The sequence below is a fragment of the Saimiri boliviensis genome, chromosome 11, assembly GCF_048565385.1.
Source record: "Saimiri boliviensis isolate mSaiBol1 chromosome 11, mSaiBol1.pri, whole genome shotgun sequence".
NCBI classification, from domain to species: Eukaryota; Metazoa; Chordata; class Mammalia; order Primates; family Cebidae; genus Saimiri; species Saimiri boliviensis.
The window spans coordinates 31,800,474-31,824,100 of NC_133459.1; the positions used below are offsets into that span (position 1 = coordinate 31,800,474).

General features: G+C 48.5%; 1 protein-coding gene across 4 annotated transcripts in view; it reads left to right on the plus strand.

Moving 5' to 3' along the window:
* The first annotated feature begins 1,178 nt into the window (after positions 1-1,178).
* Positions 1,179-23,627, plus strand: part of AZIN2 (antizyme inhibitor 2) — a 41,042-nt gene continuing 18,593 nt past the window's right edge. Inside the window, exons 1-10 of one of the 4 annotated variants that reach the window (XM_010348063.3) lie at positions 1,232-1,359; positions 1,453-1,573; positions 2,242-2,419; positions 4,011-4,184; positions 13,017-13,189; positions 13,865-13,924; positions 14,157-14,291; positions 16,089-16,254; positions 18,564-18,726; positions 19,922-20,034. In XM_010348063.3, coding sequence (XP_010346365.1) covers positions 2,315-2,419; positions 4,011-4,184; positions 13,017-13,189; positions 13,865-13,924; positions 14,157-14,291; positions 16,089-16,254; positions 18,564-18,726; positions 19,922-20,034 — 1,089 coding nt within the window. In that variant the 5' untranslated portion in view covers positions 1,232-1,359; positions 1,453-1,573; positions 2,242-2,314. 4 annotated transcript variants of the gene reach the window in all.

Sequence of the window (23,627 nt, forward strand, 5' to 3'; positions counted from 1 at the left end):
AGGAATGTCTTGACTGTTCTTTTCCAGATGAACTTTGATTCAGCTTTTGAGTAACATAGCTATTGAATAAAAAAAGACGGAGTCTCCCTCTGTTGCCCAGGCTGTAGTGCAGTGGTGTGATCTCGGCTCACTGCAACCTCCATCTCCCGGGTTAAAGTGATTCTCCTGCCTCAGCCTCCCAAGTAGCTGGAATTACAGATGTGTGCCACCACATCTGGCTAATTTTTGTATTTTTTGTGAGACAGTGTTTTGCCATGTTGGCCAGGCTGGTCTCAAACTCCTGACCTCAGGTAATCTGCCCATCTCGGTCTCCCAAAGTGCCAGGATTACACTGAATCTTCTTGCACACTCTTGTTTGTGCCAGGCACCAGGCACTTGAGCAGGGTATTCAGTCCCTGCCCTTGGGAAATCACAAACTAGTTGCAAAGTGTAACCAAAGAAGAAGTGTAAAATAACAACAGCAATCTCACGCTAGGGTAACAAGAACCAAGTGAGTGAGGAGTCCAGACAAAGTGCTGTGTTCCTTAGGGCCAGGCAAGTCACGGAAGGTTCAACGGAGGAGGTGACATTATACTGGACTTTAATGGGTGAGCAGCAGCTTGTTGGTATGGAAGAAATGCTTTGAGTTGAGGAAGTCAGAGAAAGCTTCTTGGAGAGGGAGACACATTTCCCTTGAGAGGTAAGAGTTTGCCGGGTTCAGAGGATGGGATAAAGGGAGGGATTGCCCTGAACTGGGAAAGTCACAAAAACGCTGTCTGAAGACATTTTAGCTGCGGTTTGAGTTGGAGTCGAAGATGCCTGGAAGAGGCAATTAAATTAAAAGAATTTTATTATAAAAGCAATACAAGGACATAACACTTGAACTGGGTTTTGAGAGATGAGTGAGCAGTTCCCGCAGGAGAGAAGAGTGGTACCACGAAGTAAGGCAGTGGCAGAAAAGGCTTCCTGCCCACTTTTTAAGACCTAAGATGCAAGGTCTAAGTGTCCCACCCGTGTGGCGGTGACCCTGCAGTTCGATTTCCCAGCGTGGGGTAGCCACCGCTAGGCGTCGTCGGGGCGGGGGGGAAGACTGCAGCACGGGTGGGCAGAGCTGAGGGCTTTATGTCGGAATCGACCAATGGGATGGCGGCACCTGGTTGCCAGGGCTAAGGCGGGGCCTGGACCATGTGGGCGGGGCCTGGGCGGGGCTATATAAGTGAGCGGCGGGTGGAAGGCGGGGCGTGGGGTCGGTGTTCGCTGGGCGGGCGGGGCGCAGGCCGCGGGGCCCGAGCCCGGGGGAGCGAGAGAGCGGAGGCGCGGAGGATCCGATTCACTCGCTGGGGAGACCTATGGGCCGAAGCCGTGTAAATGCGTTTTAAGGCGAGTGCGGGGAGTGGCCTGGGGAGCCTCGGGGAGCGGACGCTCCCCGCTGTGGTGCTGACCTGCCCGCTGGCCCCTTCTGCCTCCTCTCAGCAGGGGCCTCGGCTCCGCAACTGCCACTCCTCCTCGGAGTGTTGCACAAGTTTCGAGGTCACCGGCGACCCCCCCTAGCAGCGCGCCTGGCTCTGGCCCCCGCGAAGGAGGACGGAGCTTGGTAAGGGGTCCTGGGGGATGGGGTGGACCTCGGCCCTACAGTTGGGAGGAGTCACCGGGACAGAAAGAACCTCGGCCCTCTGTTCTCTCCCGGGAGCTGGCGGCCCCACCCACCACGTGGTGCCCCCAGGCACCCTTAGAATTCTGGCATGTCCAGGATTAGTCCAGCCCCCATTTACAAGTGGGGAAACTGAGGCCCCGAGAAGGGTCAGAGCGTACCCAAGGTCTAGCAGTAGAGAGTGGACTCGAACTTAAGCTCCCGTTCTCAGGCTGAGACTACTCCCTGGGGTGGCCACCGACTACCTTCTAGGTGGACGTGGTCAGGACGGGGGTGCCTGGAAACTTTCCCACCCAAGCTTCTCAGATTTCCTGTCCCCCCTCTCACTCTTTCACTCTTTCCTGAAATCCAGAATTTCAGAACTGGAAAGGCTCTTCAAAACAATTCATCCATTTTACAGATGGGGCAACTGACTCAGAGAGGCAGTGACATTTGGGCATACGGTGCCTTGTCTCGGTCTGAAATCCGGGATTCTTGACTTTCTCCACCCTTGCCTAGTGAACTCCAGGCTTGTGCTGGGGGCGGGTTGTGACGGAGTTGGGATCCTTGGCCTGGGCGGGGGGCAGCGGAGCCGACCCCCCAGCGGTTCCCTCCATCTCCCCCTCCCGCAGTGTGTTGCATACTTTTTAAGGCGGCGGCTGCAGCAGCGGCTCCATCCAACGCGTCAGCTCCTCCTGCCAAGGCATGGCTGGCTACCTGAGTGAATCGGACTTTGTGATGGTGGAGGAGGGCTTCAGTACCCAAGACCTGCTGGAGGAACTCACTCTGGGGGCCTCACAGGCCACCACGGTGAGGGACTGGGAATGGGTTGGGTCCGCGGTCCCCTATACAGATCACCTGCCTCCTGTGGAAGGGTCCCTAGGGCCTTCTCTTATCCTTTCACTTATTTGGTACCCAATCCTTGCTATTTGCAAGGGAACATCTCAATTTATCTCCAATTCCTGGTCCTTGCCCCCAAACCTGCCCCTCCTATGTTGCCTTTCTACCCAGCCCTCCAAAGTCAGAAGCCGGGGATTCTTCTCCAGCTGCCCCGTCTCCCTCACTGTCCACATCTAGGCATTACCAAGCTCTGTGAATTCTGCCTCCTTAAATAACCCTCCAGTGTGGTTATGTGGAACCTCATTTACTAGTTCAGTCTTCATCTCTCCAAAGGCCCCCCAATCTCCTCCCTGTCTCATGCCACCCCCTCCAAATATATCATAGTTCTGTTCAAAATCAGAATTCTTTGGCAATTCCTCACTCTACAGGATCAAGTCAGAATTTCCCTGCCTCCAAAGCCCCATTCCCAGCTTTCCCCAAAGTATATATTATGCTCCATCAGAGCTGAAGGACTCTATTCACATTTCCCAATGATGCCACGGGCCCTATTACCATGCCTTTGCCCAGGCTGTTTCTTCTGCCTGCAGCATCCTTCTCCCAACCTCTCCCCTCTTTACCCCTTTCTAGTTATTCCTTGCTTCTCATCAGTGCTACCTTTTCCTGCTCAACCCAGGCAGATTTTGTATTTTCTTTCTCCATGTCCCCGCACTGCACCTTGTAGAAACTTCCATCTAGCATCCACTGAATGGACTTGTAAGTACTTAAGGGCTTCCTTTTCTTCCAGACCCAAGCTCCTTCAGAGCAACAGTGCGGTTTGGTCACCTCTGTCCCTTAGTGCAATGTTTGGCACCAAGTGGGCATCAGTAAAAAAGTGTTGCATGAAAGGGAAACTGAGTCCCAGGGAAGGGACTTTGGAAGGATCCCTTCCACATTTAAGTAATGTGGTCTCGCCCACAGCCTCATACATGTTCAGCCTTTAGCACATCTGTAATGAACACTCGTCCATAGGCATAGGTTGCAGTGTCCGTGGGACTAGCTTAAGGCTTCATCGAGCACCTGTGTTTGGAAGGCAGTGAGCTGTAGGTCATAGCTTCTGCCTTTAGGGAGTTTACCCTTTTCTAGAATGGATGGATCCATATACAGTTCTGATTCCTTGGAAGCACATCCAAAATGCCATGGAAGCATTTAAAAGCAGAGTTGCCTTGTTGGTTTGGAAAAGGTGGCATTTGAGCTGAAACTTTAAGGATTTTGCCAGACACAGGAGGGGGAAGGGTATTCTGCAGAGGGCATGGTGGGAACAAAGGTTCGAAGGTGGAAAAATGATCCAGCCTACAGCTGGAGTTTTAGCTGCATTGAGGGGAGGGGCTGGAGCTAGATCGCAGAACCTTGAATGCCAGGCTGAGTTTGCCTTCTGTCCTGTAGGCTTGGGGAGGCCCAGAAAACTTTACAGCAGGGTAGCTCTGGCCAGTACTGAACCTGAGACAGGTACTTGGAAGGATCATGGATGGCATGCAGGGGTAGGAGCTGGATGGGGTCTCACATTTATCCACTTCTTGTTCAGGACAAGGCCGCTGCCTTCTTCGTGGCTGACCTGGGTGCCATAGTGAGGAAGCACTTCTACTTTCTGAAGTGCCTGCCACGAGTCCAGCCCTTTTACGTTGTCAAGTGCAACAGCAGCCCAGGTGTGCTGAAGGTCCTGGCCCAGCTGGGGCTGGGCTTCAGCTGTGCCAACAAGGTGAGCCCCTCCCCCAAGGTGCACTGACCCTCCATGCCCACTGAACACACACATGGCCAGGCTAGTGCAGGTGGGCTCTGGGGAGCAGGAGGTACCTGCAGTTGGCCCTTGCCCTCTGGGAAGACCGCCCACTCAGGAGGGGTCTCAAGGGATAAGGGAGGGAGAAACGAGCATGGAATTTGTCAGCCTTGAAGTTCCAAATTAGAATCTTGTGTGTCCTGGTAGAAGGCTCATCTTTTTAATGGATATTTGCAAATTTGTTTGGCACAAAGCTAAACATGGTGTTCTTCTAATTAAAACAAAACAAAACCATCTCCATACTGTTGTTTTTTCCTTTTATAATAACAATGTGTGACGGTATATTTTCTTAACTAGTCCTTGTAGTTTTGTTGTTGCCACCAATTCTGTCTTTCTAATTTGATTTCTGCTGTTGTCTTCATTCCCTCCTTCGCCCTTTAGATTTCTTTCTTTTGAGGCGGAGTCTTGCCTTGTTGCCCAGGCTGGAGTATAGCGGCGTGATCTTGGCTCACTGCAACCTCTACCTCCTGGGTCCAAGCAACTGTCCTGCCCTCAGCTTCCCAAGCAGCTGGGATTACAGGCGCACACCACCACACCCAGCTAATTTTTTTTTGTGTTTTTAGTAGAGATGGGGTTTCACCGTGTTGGCCAGGCTGGTCTCAAACTCCTGACCTCAAGTGATCTGTCCACCTCAGCTTCCCAAAGTGCTGGGATTATAGGTGTGAGGCACCGCGCATGCCCATTTTAGATGAACTTTGCTTATGTACTGTCATTCAGTGTCCATTGAACTCCTGCAATGTGGTAGTGACTGTGCTGGGCAGAACTGTCTTTGAGTTGAATGCTTAGTTTATCTATTTCCACTCTGTCCTTGCTAGATAAAAGCCTTTAAGCTATATTTCAACTAAGTAGAGCTTTGAAACTATCTCATTTATTGATTCAGCAAATATTAATTGGTTATCTCCTCTGAGGCCAAGTGCTGTTCTAGGTGGGGATTTGGCAATGAACAAAATAAAACAACCAAAGCCCTTCCCTCATGGAGCTTGTTTACGAAAAAACAGATGAAATTATGAAAATATTTAGTATTTTAGATGGAAAGTGCTGTGGAGAAAATGCAGGAAAGGGAAGTAAGGAATGCTGGGAGAGCGGATTGCACTTTTAGATGGTTTGGCCAAGGAACACTTCACTGAGACTTGAATACAGACCCGAAAGAGCCAAGGGATCAAGCCAGGTGGATAACTAGGGGAAGGGCGTTTCAGGCAGCAGGAACAGCAAGTGCAGAGGCCCTGAGGTGGGAGCAAGTCTGGTGGGCACTAGTTTGTGATATTGTCATTAGCACCATTTTCTTGGTGGTTAATAATGGTTGTGTCATATGGCTGGATGTTGTGAGGAGAGTTCTAGAAAAGACTCCTGGAGTCCTGGGCAGGATGACAGTGTAAGAGCAACTCCAGGTTGGGGAGAAGTGTGCACCCGGCTGGGATGGTCAGAACGAGCAGGGTAACTTGCAGCAGGGACTCGATGTTAATGCCTTTCATGGTAGACGAGGTGCTTCCCCTTGTCTTTGGGTTACTTCGTGCTTTGCACACCTCGTTTCATGCACATCTTCCATGAAGCCCTGTGAGGTACACAGGGTAAGAGACGACTGTTCTACAGTTGAGGACACTGTGGGGTTGGCTGTCTGTGGGTAGCAGAAGCACTTCCCGCTTCTTCCTGCAGTGTCCCTGGCCTCCACGTGGGGTGAGAAGGAACAGAATCCTCTCAGTCCAGGTCTAGGTGAAGAACAGGACCAAACCCCACTGCCTAAAGTTTTCTGCTTCAGAAACCCCAGGGGGAGGCACTTCGTTCTCTGGCAGAAAGGGCAGAGTTGTGGGGTGTTAAGGCTTAGAGAGACCTTGATGACAGTGGGAACTGGAGAAACATCTGCCCTTTGCCGAGTGCATCTGTTATGCCAGGCACTTTGCCAAGTGTTTTCTGTACATGATCTCATTTTATTCTTGCAGCAGCCTCGTGAGGTAATTATTATTATTTTTTTTTTTTACGGAGATTCTGACCATACCCTGCTGAGGACATATTTAATGTATCAGGAAAGGAGGGATGGAGGTTCCATACCTGGGTGGTGGCAGCTTGAGTCCTGCTGAGTCGCCTCGGACTCTGCCTTTTCCAAGGTCCTTGGGGAGAGGATAGCGGAGCTGGGATTCAGCCAGTGATGGATGCCCACAGCCAACTGCAGGGGCTAGGGGAGGCCTAAGCCCCCTCCCTGCGATGGGATCATGCAGACCCTTTGGTACGCTTCTGGAGGTAGCGCCTGGGACTTACAGCTTTTCTTGGAAGAGCAAGGCTGCCCTCTTCTGGTCGGCCACAGCGGGTGGCTTTGCTTAACAGCGTTGTGCCCTAGTGGACACTGACCGAGGGCCTGGGGTGAACTAAGGCTGGATGTGCAGACAGACATCCTTTGGACAGGTGCCAGGGCCATGGCTTGTTCAGGGACTCTGGTCCACACAGCCACCTGCCCAAGGACCATTGTGTCATCTCTCCTGCCCCTGTCATTGCCCTCTCTTGCCGTCTCCCTCAGCATCCTCCCATCTTAAAAAGCCTTTGCTGGGCACCACATCCTCCTCCAGCCCAATCCCTTGCTCCCTTTGTGTGACCAAACTCAACAGAGTTGTCTGCACTCGTCTGTCCACCCACATTTTTTCTTTTCCTCATCATTCCTTCCTTAAGCCATTGCTTCCCAGCCTCCACTGTCACTACGCCAAAGGATTTTCTCTTACTAACATCTGCAGTGATCTGCAGGATCCAGTGAGCACTTTAAACAGGAACCGTGAACTATAATACATATCAAATAACAGGTTGATTCATTGACCCAAAAAGAAAGTAGGCCATCAGCTTTATGTCTCCATAGATAATCACTAGGATGGTTTTGGTGGATATATGGTATTTAAAAAATATGTAAATGATCTACAAAATATATATCAAATATTTTGTGATTTTGTAACAATATATAAAAGGTGTTCTTGTGGCATGTGGTATGTACTATTCCACAATTGCTTTAAACTCAGTGGGTTTTTTTTTGTGTGTGTGAGACGGAGTCTCACTCTGTTGCCCAGTCTGGAGTGCAGTGGCACAATCTTGGCTCACTGCAACCTCCACCTCCTGGGTTCAAGTGATTCTCCCACCTCAGCCTCCTAAGTAGCTGGGATTATAGGCACATACCACCATGCCCAGCCTATTTTTGTATTTTTAGTAGAAAGGGGTTTCATCATGTTGACAAGGCTGGTCTTGAACTCCTGACCTCAAGTGATTCACCCACCTCGGCCTCCCAAAGTGCTGTGATTACAGGCATGAGCCACCGCATCTGGCCCAGCCTCAGTGGTTTTTGAAGAGCTGTCCATGTTGATGCATTTAGACCTGGTCTTGGGGGACACTCCTTAGTCCTTTTGGACCTCTCAACAGCATTCAACACAGCAATGCATTCTTAAAAAAAAAAAAAAAAAGACTCAACAGTAACATATGATCCTACTTTCAAAGGCTTCAGAAATGTATAAGATGAAAGAACACTGCTTGACCCCACCTCGTCAGGCACTTCTGACAGACAGCTGAGACAGTTCCGTCTCATCCAGACACAAGCTGTTAAGACAAGATTTGCATTTATAGGAATAGCATTCTAATCTGTGTATTGTTCTCCATCCCCTGGAAACGTTCTCCATCCTCACCTCTGCAGGTCCTGGGAGCCATCTCTTCCCGTCTTCTGCTGCTCTCTAAATGGTAGCATTCTTCTGAATTCTTAGGCCTCCCTGTCTTGTAAATCCTTCTTCTCAGGGAATTTCGTCTCTTCCCTGGCTTTAAATAACATCAATATGCCACCTCTTCCCACATTTGAATCTCCAGCTCAGACCTATGTGTCCAGTTGACTTGATACAAGGAGATGCCTGGAACCCAGCATGTCCAAAGGGACTCCTGATGTCCCCCTTCCCCCTTGTGAAGGGCCCCCTCAGTCTGCTGGGTGTGGGAGTTCCCTCTGTTGTCCACTCATCCCCATGTGCAATCTATCACCCAGCTTGCCAACCCCGCCTCCAGAACACATCTCCCTGCTTTTCTGGAGCTGGCTCTGTCATCTCCCCCACTGACTATAGCCACTAGAGCCACTGACTAGCACAATCTATTCCCCCAGAATCCCCTTAGGCCATCCCTCAGGTAGCCAGAGTGATAGGCATGTAGACCTTGTATTTAAAATGCAAATCTGACCACGGCTTTCCCTTTCTAACCCTTCAGGCTCTTTCCCATCACATGCAGGGTAAAACAGGTTTCCTTGGTGGCTCTGCCCACCTCCCTCTGACCTCATTGTCCCAACTGCACTAACTTACTCTGCTCGAGCCACTCCAGCATTCTCTGTTCCTTGATCAGGCTGAAGTGCTCAGTACTGCTTGCCTCAGAATCTCTGCACAGGCCACTTCCTCTGCTGGGAACAGTCTTAGATTCTTTCCTTCCCTCTTGGCCTATCTGAGGCCTCCGGCAGGGCTCAGTTTAAATATCTGACCCTGAAGCTGCCCTTCGCCCTTCACACCCAGGTCTCTGGGAGCTGTACTTTTTCTTCCCAGCTCTTAACTGCTTGTAATTCCATCGTTGTTCATTGCTCATCTGGGACTGCCTGCCTGTCTTCCCCATCAACCTGAAAGCTCCATGGTCTCAGAGACCCTATGTGCTTTTTATACCACTTGTTTTGTTAACACCTATCATGGAGCCTGGCCATTCAGTAGATGCTCAAAAGATACCTGTCAGTGCGGCATTGAGGTTGCATTCCCTGTTACAGCAGCGAGGTTGAGTTGGTGTGCTAAGGTCTGATGGTTAGAATCCCATCTGTGCTACTTAGAAGCTGCGTGACTTTGGACAAATCACGTAGCCTCTCTGAACCTCTGTTCCCTACCTTATAAGATTCTTAGTAAGGTTAAATGAGAATATATATAAAATACTTCATGCAATGACTGGCATAGGATATGCCTTCAGTGAATGATAACACTTATTTAAATATGTATATTTAGGCTGAGTGCCATGGCTCCCACCTGTAATCCCAGCATTTTGGGAGACCAAGGCAGGAGGACTGCTTGAGCCCAGGAGTTTGAAACCAGCCTGGGCAACATAGTGAGACCCATCTCCATTTAGAAAAAATTGTTTTTATATATATGTGTGTGTGTGTGTGTGTGTGTGTGTGTGTATGTATATATATATATATATATATATATATATATATATATATATATTTAAAATAAAAAAATTTTATAATTGAAGCTCAATCATAGGTCCCCAAAATGCTAACACTGATTCTTGCTTTCACATCATGTGCTGAGGCAGGGAACAAAAACACAGGTCTACATCCACTCTGATTCAGGGTGGGCCACATCTGCCCCTGGGAAGCCAGCTGTGGTAGCAGCAAGCCCAGCTCTGGAGCTTGACCTTTGTGTCCCACTCTGCTACTGGTTGGCTGTGCCACCACAGACAGGTGGACCTCGCTGAACTCAATTTTGTCCTCCATAAAATGTAGCCAGTAAATATTTCATAGCATAGTCATTGGGATGATATGAAATAATGCTTATAAATACCCAGTGCTGAAAAGTTGCTAAATTAAAATTAGACTCATTACAAACTCAGGATGGCTAAAAATGGCTCTTATATCTCTCACCATGTTTCAAAACTGGCTTCTCTTATTTATTCGGGGAGAGTCAGACTTGAGTTCCAAAGTTTGTTCTGCCACCTACTTGCTGCCTAGCCCTTCTGAGCATCGGTTTCCTTTTCTGTAGACTGGAGCTAATACCCATTTGAATGGGTTATTTGCAAGGACTGAATAAAAGGGTGAATCCAAAGCAGGGGTTGGCAAACTATGGATGGAGGGCCAAATCCAGCCCACCAGCTGATTTTATGAAGTTTTCTTGGCTCATAGTCACATTCATTCAACTTGGTGTTGGCTGTGGCTGTTCTGGTGCTACAAAGGCAGTTGAGAAGTTGCAACAGAGCTGGGTGCGGTGGCTCACACCTATAATCCCAGCACTTTGGGAGGCCGAGGCATGTGGATCACCTGAGGCCAGGAGTTCGAGACCAGTCTGACCAATGTGGTGAAACCCTGTCTCTACTAAAATTGCAAAAATTAGCTGGGCATTGTGGCACGTGCCTATAATCTCAGCTACTTGGGAGCCTGCGGCAGGAGAATTGCTTGAACCCAGGAGGCAGAGGTTGCAGTAAGCCAAGATTGTGCCATTGCACTCCGGCCTGGGCAACGAGCGAAACTCCGTCTCAAAAAAAAAGAGAGAGAGAGAGAGAAATTGCGACAAAGACTGTGTGGCTCACAAAGCCTAAAATATTTATTCTGGTTCTTTATAGAAAAAGTTTGCTAACACCTGATGTAAAACATATAATTCAGGGCCTGCTTGTGGCAGGTGCTGATGAACACAGTTGCTGTCATCATGATCATCATCATCATTTGTTCATATTATTAATGCAGTAATCAGGTACCCCATGTTCTGTAAAGGGGATGAGGAGCAGGCCCCAAGAGGAGCAGGGCTGAGCCGGCACATCCTGCACACCCAGCATAGGGCCGCACACAGGGTAGGCCTTTGGAGTTGTGTGATCTTTGTCCAAAAGACCCTTGGTTTGGTGGACTTTCTAATACACCAGCAATATTCTTATTGTTTATTAAGTTGACAAATAAAAATTGCATACAGAGTCCGGGCGTGGTGGCTCATGCCTGTAATCCCAGCACTTAGGGAGGCCAAGGTGGGTGAATTACCTGAGGTCAGGAGTTCGAGATCAACCTGGCCAATGTGGTGAAACTCCATCTCTACGAAAAATGCAAAAATTAGCTGGGCATGGTGGCAGGTACCTGTAATCCCAGACACTTGGGAGGCCAAGGTAGGAGAATTGCTTGAACCCAGGAGACGGAGGTTGCATTGAGCCAAGATCATGCCACGGCACTCCAGCCTGGGTGACAGAGCGAGACTCTGTCTCAAAAAAAAAAAAAAAAAAAAAAAGTTGTATATGTTTATGGCGTACAAAATGATGTTTTGATATATGTATATGTTGTGGAATGGTTAACAAACTAATTAGGCATTAACTCACATACTTTTTTTTTTTTGTGGTGAGAACACCAAAGGTCTATTCTCTTAGAAATTTCCAAATATACCATATATTGTTATTAACTATAGTTATCATGATGTACATTAGATTTCTTGAACTTAATTCTCCTGACTAAAACTTTGTATCCTTTGACCAACTTCTTCCCACTGCCCTCTCACCACTGACCCCAGTCCTTGGCAACTGCTATTCTATGCTGCTTCTCTGAGTTTGACTTTCTTTTTTTGTTTTTGAGACAGAGTCTCGCTCTGTCAACCAGGCTGGCATGCAGTGGCATGATCTTGGCTCACTGCAACCTCTGCCTCCCAGGTTCAAGTGATTCTCCTGCCTCAGCTGCCAAGTAGCTGGGACTATAGGCATGCGCCACCACACCCAGTTAATTTTTGTAGTTTTAGTAGAGGTGGGATTTCACTATGTTGACCAGGATGGTCTCGATCTTATGACCTCGTAATCCACCCACCTTGGCCCCCCCCAAAGTGCTGGGATTACAGGTGTGAGCCACCACGTCTGGCCCTGAGTTGGACCTTCTTAGATTCCACATTTGCTAAGTGAGACCATGCATGTTTGTCTTTTTGTGCCTGGCTTATTTCATTTAACATCATGTCCTTCAGGTTCATCCCTCTTGTTGCAAATGATAGGATTTCCTGCTTTTTTTGAGGCTAAATAATATCCTGCGGTGTATGTGGCTCACACAGTATTCCATTACGTATGTGGCCTGCATTATCTTTGTCTGTTCATCGGCTGAGGGACACTTAGGTTGCTTGCATACCTTGGCTATTGTGGATAATGCTGCAGTGAACGTGTGAGTGCAGCTGTCTCCTCTACGCGTCGATTTCTTTTCTTTTGGATGTATACCCAGTATTGGATTGCTGGATCATATGATAGTTGGTAGTTCTATTTTTTGAGATGGAGTCTGGCCCTGTCGTCCAGGCTGGAGTGCAGTGGCATGATCTCAGCTCACTCCAGCCTCCGCCTCCTGGGTTCAAGCAATTCTCCTGCCTCAGCCTCCTGAGTAGCTGGAACTACAGGCGCGCAACACCGTGCCTGGCTAATTTTTGTATTTTTAGTAGAGACAGGGTTTTTGCCATGTTGCCCTGGCTGGTCTCAAACTCCTGGTCTCAAGTGATCTGCCTGCCTCGGCCTCCCAAAGTGTTGGGATTACAGGCGTGAGCCACTGCACCCTGTCCTATTTTTAGTTTTTTGAAGAACCTTCATACTGTTTTCCAAGTAATATTTAAACATTTAAATTTGCCAGGAAAATGTGTCAGAAGCCTGTTGTCAGGGGTACCATGAGTCTATATAATGCCTTTATGTAAATTAGAAAAACATACCCTTTCCTCAAGACACTTAATTGTTATTATAAATATGCTGATTTTCTTAGAATGAGGTGCTTTACTGCCGGGAAGTTGTAATAAATATACAAATCTACCCTGTATTCATTCTGAATGGGAACCCCCCACCCCCCAGGATTGTGCAGTGCACCACCTGCATGGCTGTACATGGCAGCCCTGTTCATCAAAGAATGGTGAAACCATGTAAGTCCTGATTTCCATGTATCTGTTGTGTTAGAGCAAGGCCCACCTGTTAGGGGCCTCCTTATGCATAGCCATGACTTTGCCCTCATCTGTGCTTCCTTGGGCTCCGTGGGCCAGCCGGCCCTTGGGCCTCCTTACCAACACCTTTGGGTCCCCACAGGCAGAGATGGAGTTGGTCCAGCATATTGGAATCCCTGCCAGTAAGATCATCTACGCCAACCCCTGTAAGCAAATTGTACAGCTCAAGTATGCTGCCAAGCATGGGATCCAGCTGCTGAGCTTTGACAATGAGATGGAGCTGGCAAAGGTGGTAAAGAGCCACCCCAGTGCCAAGTAAGCTGAGAGCCACTCATGGGGAGGCTGGGCTGCGGGGTGAGAGAGTGGAGCTGGGGCAGGTCACCTTGTCCTGGACCCAGCCACAGTCACGCAGGAGGTTGGGCCAGGTACTCCTGGACTGGACCCAGGATGCTAGGATCTAGCTAGAACAAAAGCAGAAATAACTGGTTAAAGCCCCAGGTAGAGTAAGACCCACGGTATTATGGAGGCCAAAGTCCCAGGCTTGAGAGAGCCGAGGGGGTAGTCAAGAAAGCTTCAAGAAGGAAGTGGCATTTGAAGTGGGCCTTGAGGAATGAAAAGAATTTGAAGAGGGCAAAAAGAGTGAACTGCATAAGCAAATGCATTGAGATGGCAAACAGCATGAGGTGTTCAAGGGTAAGCAGAAACTTGGTGTGGATGCAGCATGTTCTGTGCGGAGGGTGAAGGAGATACTGGTTGGGGGCAGGGACCCAATGCAAATGGACTTTGGAAGGGGTCAGGGTGGATGCTTTGCTCTGGCTGTGCCTTTTACACGATTACTGGACAGCCTTGGACTTCTAAGGAGGGACCTTGGGGCGAGGGGCGGGGCCAGGTGATGGGCCACTCTAGTCCATCCAAAGCAGCTTCCGTCATGATATTAATGGGTTCTCCTTAAGGCTTTGTTTAAAAATGATTCTTCTCATACATGACAAGTTTGAAAGCTCTGACTGATGTGGAGACTGATTTGGAGGAACTGGAGCTGCCCCAGGAAAGGTTGGTGAGGTCTCGACCAGGGCAGGGGCTGCAGGGATGAGTCCTGGGACATTTAGGGAATGGAATAGACAGGACTTGCAGGTTGATTGGCTGTGTAGGGAGAGGGAGGGGTCAGGGAGCCTGTGGGGGTGGGTGGCTCTGAGCCACATAGTTCACAGCCCTTGATTGAGAGATGTGGCTGGGGTGGGGCGACAGGGTTTGTCCAGCAGAGGGACACTGCGTGTCTCATCAGGATGGTTCTGTGCATTGCTAACGATGACTCCCACTCCCTGAGTCGCCTGAGCCTGAAGTTTGGAGTGCCACTGAAATCCTGCAGACACCTGCTTGAAAGTGCCAAGAAGAGCCATGTGGAGGTGGTGGGTGTGAGGTGAGCACTGGGAAAACCCCTACTGTCCCCACCCACACCAGGCTCCTGGCTGTTTCCCAGGAATTTAATTTTACATGAGACCTTCCCCAGGGCCTCCCAGCAGGGCCTGTCCCTGGGCCTGGAATTCTGCCATTTGAGAATTTCCTCTGTTTGAAAAGGAAATTTGGAATGGCCCCTTCCCCAACCCCAGGGTCCCCAGAAGGTCTCATCCCAGGAAGTTCCATCCAGGGACCTGGCTTCGAGGGTGTTTTACCAGCCTGTAGGACAAAGGTCGTGCAGCTCCACTCTTGAGAAGCCTCTTTTCTTTTCTTTTTGAGACAGGGTCTCAGGCCAGGCACGGTGGCTCATGCCTGTAATCCCAGCACTTTGGGAGCTGAAGCAGGTGGATCATGAGGTCAGGAGTTCAAGACCAGCCTGGCCAACATGGTGAAACCCCATCTTTACTAAAAATACAAAAAAAAGTTAGCTGGGCATGGTGGCATGCCTGTAATCCCAGCTACTCAGGAGGTTGTGGCAGGAGAATTGCTTGAACAGGAACCCAGGAGAAGGAGGTTACATTGAGCTGACATCATGCCACTGCACTCCAGCCTGGGCTACAGAGGGAGACTCTATCTGAAGAGAGAGAGAGAGAGAGAGAGAGAGAGAGAGAGAGAGAGAGAGAGAGAGAGAGATAGGGTCTTACTCTGTCACCTTGGCTGGAGTGCAGTGGCATGATCATGGTTTTCTGCAGCCTTGACCTACCTCGCAGACTCAAGCAATTCTCTCTCCTGCCTCAGCCTCCCAAAGTATCTGTGACCACAGTGTGTGTCACCGCATCTGATTAATTTTTATTTATTGTAGAGATAGGGTCATGGCCAGGCATGGTGGCTCACGCCCGTAATTCCAGCACTTTGGGAGACTGAGGCAGGCAGATCACCTGAGGTCAGGAGTTTGAGACCAACCTGGTCAACATGATGAAACCCCGTCTCTACAAAAATACAAAAACAAACAAACAAACAATCAAAAAAACAAATTAGCTGGGCATGATGTAATCCCTGCTACTCGGGAGGCTGAGGTGAGAGAATTGCTTATATCTGGGAGGCAAAGGTTGCAGTGAGCTGAGATCGTGCCATTGCACTCCAGCCTGGGCGACAGAGTAAGACTCCATCTAAAAAAAAAAGAGAGAGAGATGGGATCTCACTCTGTTGCCCAGGCTGGTCTCAAACTCCTGGGTTCAAGCAATCCTCTTGCCTTAGCCTCCCCAAATGCTGGGATTACATGTATGAGCCACTGCACCCAGCTGTGTGCCTCTTTTCTTACAGGGATATGGAAGGAGTAATAATGATCTACCGAATGAACAACGAACTACCTAATATAGGGCTTCGTTTATTCTGTACTTAGGATGTGCCAGGTGCTATGCTAAGTGCTTCACGAGCATTATCTCACAGCCTTGTGTGGTGTGGGTCTTGTGTCCATATTATAGGTAGGGAAACTAAAACAAAGCTGAGTAAGCTGCCAAGGCCACCCTGCTGACTGGGAGCACAGCTAGATCTGGTTGACTTAGGGGCCCTGGCTCTCATCCCAGAAGGAGGGATGGGAGGAGCACCAAGTGCCAGGAGACCTTGGATTGAGCCTCCTGTTCAGTCCTCCCTTGCCATATGCCCTTGGCAACCCATTTAACATTTCAGGCCCTCAGTCACCACATCTGCAAAATGGGCACAGTGTCTTATGTGCCTGCCCAACGTCACTCTTGGCTGGGGCTCAGGTGGTGGCATTCAGAGCCCTGCATGTCAGCTGAGGCTCTTCCTCCCTTCCCAGTTTTCATGTTGGCAGTGGCTGTCCTGATCCTCAGGCCTACGCTCAGTCCATCGCAGATGCCCGGCTCGTGTTTGAAATGGGCACCGAGCTGGGTCACAGGATGCACGTCCTGGACCTTGGTGGCGGCTTCCCTGGCACAGAAGGGGCCAAAGTGAGATTTGAAGAGGTAACCCTGGAGCTGGTAGTATCATGCTGGGTTCTATTTGGGGGGGATAGGGAGGGGTGAGATGATCGGAGGAAGACCACTGTGCATGGTCCTATGCACCACATGCAATGCTTGGTGCTTACCTAGGTGATCTCACTGCTTATTGACCCTGTGCTACAGCTGAGCAAGCCGAGGCTCAAAGAGGTTACGTCACTTTCTGAGCCCAAAGCAAAAACCCAGTTCTGCCTGCCATGCACTTCCCCAGCCAGTTTGAGGCATAACCAGGACATATTTACATAAGTCATAAGGCTCTTTAAGGGGCTGGATAGGCCTATTCACACTCAGATGGGCTGATGAGAAATCGGGTAAGAAGGCAGGGAAAGGAAAACCAACATTTGGTCCACTCCCTGGGTCTTCTCCATTCCCTTTCACTGTGAGGTGAAGTCAAGAAAACTGTGTCCTAGCAGTTCCCACTTCAACCACTAGAGGACGCCTCTTCCTGGAAGGCACCTTCTTCGGGAATACCGACATCTAGGAATTGACCCCGCAGAAATAATTTGCCTCCAAGATGGCTGTTTTAGCTTTGTTCATAACAGAAGACCAGTGGACTTCCCTGGTCCGTCTAATACTCAAGAGTGGTTAAATTATGGTACATTCTTTTGATGAGAACCTTTACTCAATGTGGGAATGTCATTCACAGTCTATTAAGTAAAACAGGTTATACAAACATACAGAGACTTATGATGCTTATAATAAAAAATAGCATTTGTATAACAAATAGTTAAAGACACTACTGCAAAAAGTTAACAATAATTAGATTCATCTAGGTGATAGAATTAGAAGTGACTTTTTAATCTTCTTTTTCCTTTTCTGTATTCTCAATTTTCTGTAATCAAGAGTATAACAATTGACCCTTGAACAACACAGGCTTAGGGGCACCGACACCCTACACATTTAAAAATCTGCATGTAACTTTTGATTCCCCCAAAGCTTAGCTACTAATAGCCTATTGTTGACAGGAAGCCTTATTAATAACCAACAATTGATTAACAGATATTTTGTGTGTGACATTTTTATATACTGTATTCTTTCTTTTTCTGTCTTTTTTTTTTTTTTTTTTTAAGATGGAGTCTCACTCTGTCACCCAGGCTGGAACGCAATGGCATGATCTCGGCTCACTGCAACCTCCACCTCCCTAGTTCAAGCGATTCTCCTGTCTCAGCCTCCCGAGTAGCTGGGATTACAGGCGCCCACCACCATGCCCAACTAATTTTTGTATTTTTAGTAGAGACAGAGTTTCATCAGGTTGGCCAGGCTGGTCTCAAACTCCTGACCTCGGGTGATCCACCTGCCTCAGCCCTCCAAAGTGTTGTGGTTATAGGTGTGAGCCACTGCACCCGGCCAATACCATACTTACTTTATTGTATTCTTACAATAAAGTAAGCTAGAGGAAATACAATCTCTTTTTTTTTTTTTTAAGACAGGGTCTCTCTCTCTGTCACCCAGGCAGGAGTGCAGTGGCATGATCTTGGCTCACTGCAACCTCCGCCTTCTGGGTTCAAGTGATTCTCATGTCTCAGCCTCCCAAGTAGCTGGGAGTACAGGCACATGCCACCATGCCCAGCTATTTTTTGTGTTTTTAGTAGAGGCAGGGTTTCACCATCTTGGCCAGGCTGGTCTCAAACTTCTGACCTCAAGTGATCTGCCCACCTCAGCCTCCCAAAGTTCTGGGATTATAGGCATGAGCCAGTATGCCCAGCCAGAAATAAAATGCGATTAAAAAAATCATAAGGAAGGGAAAATGTATTTACTATTCACTAAGTGGAAGTGGATCATCATAAACGTCTTTATCTTCATTGCCTTCAAGCTGAGTAAGCTGAGGAAGAAGAGAAGGAAGTGGAGGGCTTGGTCTTGCTGTCTCAGGGGTGGCAGAGGCAGAAGAAAATCCATGCATAAGTGGACCCACACAGTTCAAACCTCTGTTTGTCAGGGGTCAACTGTATTTAACAAACGGGTTATTTATGAAAGAAAGATCCACATCAGGGCTTCTGGAATCTGAGTACCAAGTGTGATATAAAGAGTACCCCTTCCCATTGTGGGGCCATGGAGGGGGTGATTTACAGAAGCATGAGGCTCTCTACCCAGCTCTGTCCCCCTCCTACCTTCTTGGCCAGCTGTCCACAGTTACCAGCTGGGGCCTTAGCAGCTGCCAAATCCTTCTTCCGGAAATGAAAGCAGCTTTCAAGAAATAGAGTTGGAGCTGTAACAAGTCTTCAGCATAAAGCCTACATTTCAAACACATAATTGTCTCCCTGTTCTCCTCCTACCAGATTGCTTCTGTGATCAACTCCGCCTTGGACCTGTACTTCCCAGAGGGCTGTGGCGTGGACATCCTTGCTGAACTGGGGCGTTACTATGTAACCTCGGCCTTCACTGTGGCAGTCAGCATTGTTGCCAAGAAAGAGGTTCTTCTGGACCAGCCTGGCAGGGAGGGTAGGTGCCAGGAGGGCAGTGGAGCCCTGTTCTCCCCTGAAGGTGGGGACGGTGGTTGGCTGACCAGGATCTGGTTTTAGATCCAGTGGCAGAGGATGGGGGATCTGGAGAATGGGTTCTTGCTATAGGGAAACTTACAATCATGTCACCCCACCTCAACACATTTATTTAGCATCTTTTTTCCTAGGCATGTTCATATTTTGTGAAGATTGAGAGCAAAACAACCTTAGAGAGAATAGATACTCTGTGGACCCCATTTTACAGATGAGGAAACTGAGAACCAGAGAGAATACAAGTGAATTGCTTAATAGCTAGTAAGAGCCTGCATTTGACCCCATGTTTGTCTCCACTCCAAAGTACAGGCTCCTACTCACCCTACTGTTTCTCATCATGTAATGAAAATAATTAATGACAGCTTATATTTGTTTGAGTCTACTTTAGAGATGACAACATAGGCAGGGGGAGGCTGAGTCATTAGCCCAAGGTCACATGGCTGATAAGGGGCAGGGCTGGGACTGAAGTTCAGGTGAGGCTGACTCAGAGCTTCTGGGCCCCCCACATCACCACCATCAATGCTCTTCCCTGCCCTTCCAGATAAGTCCGGGACAGCCGCCTGTGGGTAACAGCTGTCAGGGACTCTGATCTTGAGACTTTGCCCTCTGCTCTGGGACCCTCAGGCAGGAAAGCCTCAGAACCGTGCACTGCTCCCCAGAGAGAATTCATGTGGAAGGGTGGTGGGCTCCAGGTAGAATGTCCTGTTTATATATGTGGCATTCTTCTGGCTTCCTTTATAGACCTGGGGGATTGTCCTATCTAATCTGACCAAGAGACCTGGCTTCCCATTCTGGCTCATCCAGTGCCCTATCATGGGCCTCTGAACAAGTGTCTTAACCTTTTGGGGTCTTGAGTTTGGGTGGGCTGTTCTTCTTTCCTGGGGCATTTAGGGGCTCAGAGGCAGGCAGGGGAGTGCTTCCTGGGCAGGGTTGCTTGGCTGCAAGGGTGAGTGTTACCAACACGGCAGTGAACCCATGTCATTGGGAGGGTGGCCGCTGGTGGCTTTTGTGGCAGGCCCCACCTCATGGTTGAGAAATGGGCAGCCACTTTGCTTCCTTGCAGAGCCCACTGCTGTGCCAGCCCCACTACCACCCCCCTCACATTGCTACTTGTGCTGCCCCTGACCCCTCCCCTCCTGCAGGGGAAAACAGTTCTGCCCCCAAGACCATCGTGTACCAGCTTGATGAGGGTGTGTATGGGATCTTCAACTCAGTCCTGTTTGACAACATCTGCCCTGCCCCCATCCTGCAGAAGGTAAGCTTACCCCATGTGGGCATGTTTTCAATTTTGTGTGTGTATTTCTATAACATTTGTTGTGTTTTTGTCTAGTTTTTAAAAAGTCAAACATATTTAGTCGATAAGAGACAATAAGGATGACAGTTATCACTCATAATCCTACCACACAGAGAATGACTCTTTGAACATTATATATTTAAAAAACTGGGGCCAGACGCAGTGGCTCACAACTGTGATCCCAGCACTTTGGGAGGCTGAGGTGGGTGGATCATCTGAGGTCAGGAGTTGGAGACCAGCCTGACCAACATGGTGAAACCCCATCTCTGCTAAAAATAGAAAATTAGCGCCGGGCGCGGTGGCTCAAACCTGTAATCCCAGCACTTTGGGAGGCCGAGGCGGGTGGATCACGAGGTCAAGAGATCGAGACCATCCTGGTCAACATGATGAAACCCTGTCTCTACTAAAAATACAAAAAATTAGCTGGGCATGGTGGCGCGTGCCTGTAATCCCAGCTACTCAGGAGGCTGAGGCAGGAGAATTGCCTGAACCCAGGAGGCGGAGGTTGCGGTGAGCTGAGATCGCACTCCAGCCTGGGTAACAAGGGTGAAACTCCGCCTCAAAAAAAAAAAAAAATAGAAAATTAGCTGGGCATGGTGGCACATGCCTGTAATCCCAGCTGCTCAGGAGGCTGAGGCAGGAGAACCACTTGAACCTGGGAGGCAGAGGTTGCAGTGAGCTGAAATTGTGCTATTGTACTCCAGCCTGGGCAACAGAGCAAAACTCCCTCTCAAAAGAAAAAAAGAAAAAAAACCTTACACTTTTTTCATGACATTGGAATTATATTGTTTTGTAATCTGCTTTTTTCCATTTATATGGGGTGTAGTTCTTTCTGTGCCATTAGCTGATCTTTGACAACGTGCTTTTTGATGAGTATATAGTATTTTAACCAATCTAACTCTAGTGGTTGGACACTTGGTTTCCTCTTTTTGAGCATTGTGAATATATGTTGAGGTTACAGCTCTGGGGTAAATTCCTAAAAGTAGAAACAGTTCATTGGCAGTGGGTTTTTCTAAATTAACAGGGGAACAGGAATACATAAAACATTCCTCCTAGCCTGTGGAACCCAGCCCAGGGCCTCCAGCACCTTTAATGGGCATCTTTGAGAGGAGAAAGAAAATCAGACATCATTGTATCTTCCTCTCTCCATTGTATCTTCTCATCTCTCTCTCTCTCTCTCTTTTTTTTTTTTTTGAGACGGAACCTCTCTCTGACACCTGGGCTGGAGTGACACAATCTCAGCTCACTGCAACCTCTGCCTCCTGAGTTCAATTGATTCTCCTGCCTCGGCCTCCCAAGTAGGTGGGACTGTAGGAGTCCGCCACCATGCACGGCTAATTTTTGTATTTTTAGTAGAGGTAGGGTTTCACCATGTTGTCCAGGCTGGTCTCGAACTCCTGACCTCAAATCATCCACTCACCTCAGCCTTCCAAAGTGCAGGGATTACAGGCACGAGGCACTGCGCCCAGCTTCTTTCCATCTCTTGACCTTTGTGCAGCCCCTCTTCCTGGCAGGAAATTTTCCTTGTATGCCTTGAAGTGCCTAACTGGCACTCAATATGTTTTTCCTTCCCTTCCCATCCTATCCAGCTCTTCAAGAGTCAGTTAGAGGGGTCTTGAAAATCAACTCTGCTTTGTGGCTCTTCCTGCCCGTTATCTCTCTGTCAGCCTAGGGAACCTCTCTCTCCCTCTCTCCTTCCTCCAGGTGCCCAGGCACCATGGATGTGCTTGACGGAGCTTCATTCCATCGTTAAATGTGGTTATATCCGCTGGTTTGAGTAGGCCTCCCAAAGGGGCTGAGGAATGCTGAGTTCTGTAGTCTGACAGACTAGCATTGCTCGCATTCCTGTGGTAGCCCACATCCTACTGCACTGAGAAAAGACCAGGCCCCCGGGTTACAGAGCGGGCAGCTGCTGCATCCCTGTTACTCTGCACGTCCAGTCCCTATCTTCCTGTTGCATGCTGGCTCTCACCCGCTCTCCACTCCCTTCATCGGCTCCTCAGAAGAGGAGATTATGGTTCCAGTCCACTGCCATGCCCTCCACCAGGCTCTCTGCTTTGGCTGATCTCTAGTTGGCATTCCTGACTTGGGCACCGGGATGTTCGACTCTCTTTGTGGTCTGTGCTGTTCCTTCTCTGGATGATACTGCAGTTTCTTCCTTTAGGCTTTCAACTACTTTCCAAGTCTGGCCACGTGAGCGCCTCCAGAGCGGGGCTTACAGCCTGGCAGGGGAATCAGACAGTGCATAGGTGACAATATACACAATAAGTTAACTCCTGTGGTGCTGGGAGTGTGTGTCAGAGGGATTCAGCCTGGCTGGTGGTACCTGCACCTTCTTTCCCAAGGAAGGTCCCCTTACAAGTATAATAGTTACGACATCTTTCTTTGCATACCTGCTCTTTCTTCCCTGGAACTTTGTGTTTATACTTTGGCATAAAAAGTTGTATGAGGACGGGTATGGTGGCTCAAGCCTGTAATCTCAGCAATTTGGGAGGCCGAGGTGGGTGGATCACCTGAGGTCAGGAGTCGAGACCAGCCTAGCCAACATGGTGAAACCCTGTCTCCGTTGAAAATGCAAAAATTAGCTGAGCATGGTGGTGCATGCCTGCAATCCCAGCTACGCAGGAGGCTGAGAAAGGAGAGTCACCTGAGGCCAGGAGGTGGAGGTTGCAGTGAGCGGAAATTGCACCATGCACTCCAGCCTGGGCGACAGAGTATGAGTCTGTCTCCAAAACAAAAACAAAAACAAAAACAACAAAAAACAACAAAAAAACCAGTCGTATGAAAATGTATAATCCTTGGCTCAAGGTATAATTCTTATCATTGTACCATGCTTGACCCTTTATTTGTGTGTTTTTTATTTTATATTTTATTTTATTTTTATTATTTTTGAGACAGAGTCTTGTGCTGTTGCCTGGGCTGGAGTACAATGGGGTGATCTTAGCTTATTGCAACCTCTGCCTCCTGGGTTCAAGCAATTCTCCTGCCTCAGCCTCCCGAGTAGCTGGGATTACAGGCACCTGCCACCACGCCCAGCTAATTTGTTGTATTTTTATTAGAGATGGGGGTTTCACTATGTTGGCCTGGCTGGTTTTGAACACCTGATCTTGTGATCTGCCCGCCTTAGCCTCCCAAAGTGTTGGGATTACAGGTGTGAGCCACTGCACCCCTCCTGTTTTTTATTTTTATAAATTCAGCATATAATTCAGTACTCTCAAAGCAGTATGCTCAATATTCAAATCACCATGTTGAGGCCTGCAGAGGAATTGTCTGTGCTTTGGAAATACAGTCCTGTTGGATAGAAAGCTGTGTGTGTGTGTGTGTGTGTGTGTGTGTGTGTGTGTGAGATCAGTATACAAGCTACAACCATGTATGAGAAAAGTACAGAACAAATATTACTGGAACTTAACAAAAATTTTAGTACTATACATGTTTCTAAAAAATAAGGAACTTGAAAAATCACAATTCCATTATCAAATTTAAAAATGAATAATTTCATAGTCTCCCCCATCATCAGTGTTGAGATATCAACTGTCTCGTAGTGGTTTTTATAC